Source organism: Alosa alosa, chromosome 15 (assembly GCF_017589495.1).
Source record: "Alosa alosa isolate M-15738 ecotype Scorff River chromosome 15, AALO_Geno_1.1, whole genome shotgun sequence".
Taxonomy (NCBI): domain Eukaryota; kingdom Metazoa; phylum Chordata; class Actinopteri; order Clupeiformes; family Clupeidae; genus Alosa; species Alosa alosa.
Genome location: NC_063203.1, coordinates 4,097,144 through 4,104,643, shown reverse-complemented (window position 1 = coordinate 4,104,643; position 7,500 = coordinate 4,097,144). Strand labels below are relative to the sequence as shown.

At 48.5% G+C, this 7,500-nt stretch overlaps 1 protein-coding gene across 4 annotated transcripts in view; it reads right to left on the bottom strand.

The window, feature by feature from the left end:
- The window catches only part of veph1 (ventricular zone expressed PH domain-containing 1), a 76,642-nt gene that overhangs the window by 45,516 nt on the left and 23,626 nt on the right, over positions 1 to 7,500 (bottom strand). For 2 of the 4 annotated variants that reach the window (XM_048264417.1, XM_048264418.1), the window contains exons 2-4: positions 7,442 to 7,500; positions 6,890 to 6,989; positions 1,914 to 2,077 (exon numbers count right to left, since the gene is read on the bottom strand). The exon at positions 7,442 to 7,500 is cut by the window's right edge and continues 84 nt beyond it. In XM_048264417.1, coding sequence (XP_048120374.1) covers positions 1,914 to 2,077; positions 6,890 to 6,935 — 210 coding nt within the window. In that variant the 5' untranslated portion in view covers positions 6,936 to 6,989; positions 7,442 to 7,500. Of the gene's footprint in view, positions 1 to 1,913; positions 2,078 to 6,889; positions 7,079 to 7,441 lie in introns of those variants that run through there. The other 2 variants (XM_048264419.1, XM_048264416.1) reach the window with 2 other exon arrangements.

The following is a 7,500-nucleotide window of genomic DNA, read 5'->3' as shown; positions in this document are numbered from 1 at the left end:
GGGAGAGGGAGAGAGAGGGAGGGAGGGAGGAGAGAGGGAGAGAGAGAGAGAGAGAGAGAGAGAGAGAGAGCGAGAGAGAGGGAGAGAGAGAGGACCAAGGCTGCCCCGCTCCAGCTCACAGGCCTCTCTCTGGAGAACTGGCCATTACGATGAGGGAAAACAGTGAGGAGAGCCACTGAGCACTGACACCTGGATGTAATGCACATTTTATGTAGCATTATGGGACATTTGCAAGTCAAACATACCGTGGCGTGCTGGTGTTCTGTTAAAGCCATCTCATTTTCTCATTTAGAGAGCTTATGTCTGAGGTTGCTTAGAGGTGAGTACAAAATGCAGTCTCCACACATAACCATCACAGGAGCAAGATTTGAGTAACTGACCAGCTACAAGTTAGACCATCGCGCAAGGCAGGAAAGGCAGGAATGAAGACAGCGTTGTCTGTAGAGAAGGCCCAAGTCACCAGGACTTGCCCTCCTCTGACCTCTCCCCTCCCCCTGGTCTGTGGTCCGCTGTGCCCTCGGTCCCCGCCTGCCCGTGCTGCTGTCTGGGCGAGCATGACGGGGGCTGGCAGGCAGGCTGGACTTGGGCGAGCTTGGGGCAGCGAGAGCACGAGCACCAGTGTGAGTGCGGGTGTGAGCGTGGGGCAGACGCCTCGGGGTCCTCACGTGAGGAGCGTGACCTCCCGGCCCCCAGACGGGACTGGGCTCAATTCCACCGGTTACTTCCGGCCCAGCGGGTTCACCCCCGGGCAGCACAGGGCAGCGCTGGGGCAGGAGAGGGGGCAGAGAGGGGCGGAGGGGGCATCCCACTCAACAATACCCCCTTTTCAGCCTGCTCTTCTGTTCTGCTGCCATTATTTACAGAATCAAGCATTCGGCTGTCTCAACCGGCTCCACAGTCCCAATCCCTCCATCCTCTCTCTTTCTCTGTCTCTCTCACTCTCTCCATCCTCTCATTTCCTCTCTTTTTCTTTCACTCTCTCTTTCCATTCCTCATTCTTTCTCTTTTTGACATTCACAAATTGAGAAATTCTTTCCCAGCAGTAATTGCTCTCGCACTTGATGTGCTTGATTTGCCAATACAGGAAGTGACAATGACTCACTGGAGCCATTTCTGACATTTCTAAATTGAAGTGTTCATATAGGTGTCCCTGGTGTATTAGCCAAGCTCACTGCTTGCGTCAAATGACTGATGCTGTTGTTATTCCCTGGAAGAAATCCCGCTCAGCACATTCCATGGAGCGGAGCCACGATGTCTTCCCAGATGCAGGAGCGTTGTGATGACTAGGCTTTCTGAGAACATGCATATGTAAAGTATCTCATTTCCCGCCTGGTCCTCTGGCTGCAGGTCTGCACGGCTCAGGGACTTTGTGATGACTAAGGCCTGGTGTGCGCACAGGAGAATTCTCCCTCTTGGTGTGTTTTTCATGGCTCTGCTGTGGCATTCCTATCTAGCCATTCAGTCAAGCATGGGTCTGTTCCATAGCTCCCATCTCCTCTCTCATGCAGTCTCTAACATACTCACTCACTTGCAACCACCCTTCCTCACACTCACACACACACTCACACACTCACTCGCTCGCTCACTCACTCACTCACTCGCTCACTCACTCACTCACTCATTCACTCGCTCACTCGCTCACTAACTCACTCAGAATCACATACACAACTCACCCTTACTCAGCCTTACTGAGAAACACAGTGTAACACTCACTCACTCATTCACCCTCTCTGTCATGCACACACACTATTACAGAGTTCTACATACACACAAAACACATTCAATAATCCCTCTTTCACTCTCACTGTGTCCATCTTGTCTATCCTTGCACTAATTCTCTTTCTCTCTCTTTCTCTTTCCATCCATCACTCTTTCCCTCTCTCTCTCTCTCTTTCTCTCTCTCTCTCTCTCACCAGTGGGTGCTCCTCGGCCACCATCTGCAGCAGGCGGAGCAGGTGCTGGCGTCCGGCGGCATCCAGCTGGGGTGTCATGGCCAGCAGGTGGGCGATGTGCTGGTGGATGGGCTGCGGCTGGAGTGGGTACACGGAGGGCAGCACCCGCAGCAACATGTGGTTCCCTATGACACACACACACACACACACACACGCACACACACACACACACACACCCACACACACACACACACACACACAAACACACACACACACACGGCTGAATTACAGTTTTTCTCGATTGCTTTTACCTGCTTAAGTAAACTAGAACCCACTTGGTCTTCATGACTACTTTCTTTGCACAGCAGAAGTCATCTCTTGTGAATGTGTTCACACATTTTCATTGGGTTCACACATTTCTCACACCCTTTTGCAATAATCAATCAGTTAACACAGGTGTCATTCAAAAGCCCCAAACTCTATTGGTTTTCCCAAGCTAAACAAAAGGAAAACATCTTTTTACAGGTGGTATAGATTCCTTGCATAAGTCTGAATCTCTGATACACCTGTGTGAAACTCCTTTGCACAATTCTTCAATCAGCAATCATTCATTATACATAAGTTCTGTGTTGCTTTTTGTTCTGTGTTGCTTTTTGCAAGTATGGATCTAATGCACATTTACAGTAATCACAGACCAATACAACATTCAGCTCAGAGTTACATCATAGCCACCAAATATTTTGCTGCAAGTACATACATATAGTCTGTACATATAGTCTGTAGTCTGCATATAGTACAAGTGAGACACAATTGTATTGAATATACAGTGTGGTAGTGTATACTTTTACAGATGTTCTGGTATTCTGCTGTTGCACTGTGGAGCGTGACACACTGCCCTGGACGCGCAGGAGCCCTGACTCAGCTCACACATTACTCAACATGAGCTTTGGATTCATGCATCATAAAAAGAGCTGTCCTGCCAACCCCAGTCTTCCGGAGGAGTGCAGCTCATTTCAATCATTGGCAGATCTGCCTTTAAATAAACTAGCCATTACGCGTGACAGAGCTCCAGCAGCAACCAGCACTGTTGCCCAACTCTGTGGCTGGTGAAGTACATGAAGGGGATTTCAAAGGATGACCCTGTCAAAGAGCTGCAGGAGGAGAGTGACTCATTACTTGAAGTTTCTCTTTTTTTCACAAAAGAGCCAATTTTGTAACTAATCAAAGAGTCCCGCTGAGGCGTTGCTTGTTGCTCTGCTGTTGTTGTTGTTTTTCATTAGGCTAAATTATATATTTATTATTTGGGTTCAGTAAACACTAAAACCACCTCTTCATCTGCAGCACATATGACTGCTGAGAATACTACAATTGAAAAAGGAGAGAAAGAGAGAGTAAGAGAGAGAGAGAGAGAGAAGAGAGAGGAAAGAGTGTATTTATTCCAACTTTGGCAAAGTCACATCATAAAAAACGGAGAAAATAACAATCCCCCCCAGTGTCTGTCAAAAGGCGAGCTCTTCATCTGGAAGCAATCCCTGGCTTCCTATAGGTGACTCTCATCATGGTGGAGGAGGGCTATTTGTGGCGGGGACGGGAGAGTCGGGGTGGCGGGTACAGGCGGAGGTGGAGGGGGCAGAGCTGAGGTTATGGCGCAGCGTGAAGAAATAATAAACATGTGTGGGAGCAGGAAGTGTAGAGGAGTCCTTCCAGCTGCGCGCTCGCTCTCTCTCTCTCTCTCTGAAGGGTAGCGTCGTCCCTGGACATGACTGGAGGCAAGCAGGAGGTAGTGGTGTTTTGGGTGGAGGTTTGGAGGAGGAGGAGGTGGTGGTGATGTTTTGGGTGGAGGTTTGGGGGAGGTGTTTGAGGTGGAGAAGGAGGAGGAAGTGGTGGTGTTTGAAGTAGAGGTTTTGGGGAGGAGTAGGAGGTGGTGGTGTTTGCGGTGGAGGTTTGGGGGAGGAGGAGGAGGAGAAGGATGAGAAGGAGGAGGAGGTGGTGGTGTTTGGGGTGGCGTGAGGTGCGGCTCCTGAGAAGCTCACTCTCCCCAACAACCAGCTGGCCCCTCCATCGCACCAGACGTCCTGGCTCCTCATGGGGAGTGAGTGAGAGGGAGGGCCCTGGGGGCTGCTCCTGTCCTCTGCTCCAGCTAGGCTCCTGTGAGGGTTGTGCCAAAGCACATTTCACACACCTGAAAGCTACGAGACATGTCAATAAAAAGCAAAATATGGGCCCTTTTTACGGGAAAAGTCAGAGTTGCGGCATTTACAGGAAAGCTACTGAGAAGTAATCCCTCAGAAATAAAACAGGTCTTACTTACACTAGTGCAAATGACAGATGTGAACTCTGTAAAATGAGTCAATCAGCATGAGCAGCAGTTACCCACACACTCTCACACACACACACGTACAGACACAGGCTAGTACAACAGAGGTGAGACAGACATGAAGCGTCTGTGATTCCTCCTTTGTGGAGTGATTTACATATTGCGCTTCGTTCTAGCCAACATTTTGGGATTGTCAAAAAGCGTTAAAAGACTAATCTGTTCCCCTTGTATTTTACTAATTAGTTCTCCTTGCAGATTCACAGTTTGCATGTGTTTATGATTCTTGGCATAATGATGATTTGATATTGTACAGTATTCTGTTAAAATGATTCAGTTGCTTATATTATTAGGAAGACTACTTTGAACTGTTGGTTTTTGATGATCAGGTTTATTGTTGTTGTACGCCACTTTGGGCAAAAGTGTCTGCCAGGAACCATAACCATAACCATGAATGGACACACATCCGTAATCCTGGTTGCACGTTCCCTGCTTCCACCTACGGCTGTGGATTCACAGACTTCCTCTTGCAGCCATGCGGCCAGAAACTACAGTCCTCCCAGAGTCCGCACATGACCAGAGACACAGAGCAGGCTGGTGTGCTGCCAATCCTACCACTCAGCCCGCGGTGTCCACTGCCCACACCAGTCGAGAGGATGAGAACCACTTACATTAGCCACATCAACACCACAGCGGGCGAGAGGACTCCTGCGTCACCCGAGACCCACGTCCTTCGCACCTCCGTGCTAGATGGCGTCCGAGACGGAGGACAGGACGGGAGCCAAGGGTGCTAAAAGCGCCGCAGAGTGAGCAGGCCTGAGTGCCTCTGGGACGATAACATCAGGAACAGAGGAGGCAGTAAAGTATGGCCATAGCAAAGGCATTCCACAGGTGACCCACTGACAGCATGTTATTATGGGACCTTTGATGTTGGGTTATCTCTGCACTAACACGCACGCGTATGTGAACACCCAGTAATAATGCTGGCCTATCTGTTAAAAGCACTGATATTCAAAAAGTAAACGCCGCACGTGGTTAAAACAGGAGTCGGTGACGTCTTGGGCGATAGGCGCTGGCAGACAGAGCCGTGTTTATTTACAAGCTCATCAGCAGGCAGGCGGAGGAGAGGAGGGGAGGGGAGGCGGTGGGGAAGGAGTGAGGTCCGACCGGCGTCTTCGGACTCCCCCGCCTCAGGTGCTCCAGGGTGCTCCTCGTCTGGCTGTAGACACGCTCAGCTTTACTGCACCGGCCTCTCCTCTCTCCCTGCCCTCGCGGTAAATCACACGAGCGCCCGTCACAACAAAAAAGCCCCCGCCTTGACTTACAGCTTCCAAAAGGCACCAGGACCACCATAAATAAAGTGCTCTCGCACGGAGATTTGTCATTGGACATAATGTTATGTGTTTATTGTTATGCAATCAAGTTATGACTGCTTGGCGAGCCACACTGAGGTCTGGCAGAATGACGAGTGCATGTCTTCATGGGGACCGTGGGGGAGAACAGTGTCTTTTGTGTGATGAGAAAAGTCACCTCTTGTTAATCCTCCTCTGCTTGAGGTGCGTGTGGGTGCGTGCCATTTCACTTTTCAGGCCACTCGGGACATTCCAGGTTGGCAGATTTACAGTTTCTACCAAGTGACCTTCTGTAGTGGTCCCCATAGGGTACAAAAATGGTCTTTCATACAGTCACAGGCAAAAGCTTTTTCCAAGAGCATGCAGCTCACAAGATGCGTCTGCATCGCTTGGTCACAATGCTACTTGTTCAGGAAAGTCGTCATGGAGAAGACAAATCACTTCTCAGCTGAAAATGCCTTAAATATCACACAACCACACAAGCTCTGATGTCTTACATTGTGTGTGTGTGTGTGTTTATAAGCTTTTGGTTGCTTGAAGAACCCATTTGCCTCACATATTAGTCCATTTTAGACTTATTCCATCATGCATCAGGGCTTCTAAATGCAGTTCCGCTCAAAGCCTGGACACCACAACTATACAATTCAAGATGAAAATCAATATATGGCTTCAACTACATAATACCCTGTCAATGAGCTTATAACCAAACTCTGAGAAACCTGGCAGAGATATGTCAAATTCCCCTGCTTCAAAAGACATGAAATAGTCCAGCTCCTTTACAATATGAATCTGCGTTGAGTACGTGAGCCCTGTGACTGATTCGTGTTCCACATGTCATATAATCTATCGGGCACTCCTGTGTCCTGCATGCAGCCTTATGAAGTGTGTGAGTCCCAGAGCTGAGGCCTGGTGTCAGGCTCTGATTCATTGTTTGCCATGTGTCAGCGGAGCTGGAGCGTGTTATGGGGGACTGCATGGGGTCGGCCCTTTTCATGGAGGCCTTCCTCGGATGACAGTGAGTTTCCATGAGCGAACCCGGCCATGCCCCACAACTCTAGTGCACAATCAAAAACACCAGTCGCTTCACTCATAGTGCTGGGAGATTAGATACTACAGTATGCAGGCGCCCAGAACCAACACACTGCTAAAAAACACTGAGATATCACAGGCTACTGTTGTTTCCAGTTATTAGTCTTTTTCTTCATATTTCCTCATCTTATCATATTCTACTTCTGTTTATGTCCTGATAGTTCACATCTTGACAAAATCCTTGTATGTAAAAGGACAAAAGCATATATTTTAAAAAGTTGGTGTGGTGTTCTTGGCCTTACTGGGGATTGTGATGGGTGGCTGTTTATTGGTCTTCTGTAAGGCCATGAATCATGGGCTTCCTCTTGGCCTGCACCACAGCTCAGGTGGCTGCCATAAGGACTGAGAACAAAACTCACCAGTCAGTCCTGCAACACCATACACATACACATACACATACACATACACATACACATACACATACACATACACATACACATACACATACACATACACATACACATACACATACACATACACATACACATACACATACACATACACATACACATACACATTCACATACACATTCACATTCACATTCACATTCACATTCACATTCACATTCACATACACATTCACATTCACATACACATACACATACACATACACATACACACACACACACACACATACACACACACAAACACACACACACACATACACAGGCACAAAACAGACCCAATTCCCTATATGCAATGCAGGGGTGCCTCAGCAGAGAAAATCTCTTCCCAACACTCAGACATGCCTGCAGAGCATCTGCTACAGCCATGAGAAGTCTGCCTCTTGCGTACTTGTTGTTTTAACGGGGGGAGGGGATGTCCGGACATTTGGACGGCAATCTTGTGTACAC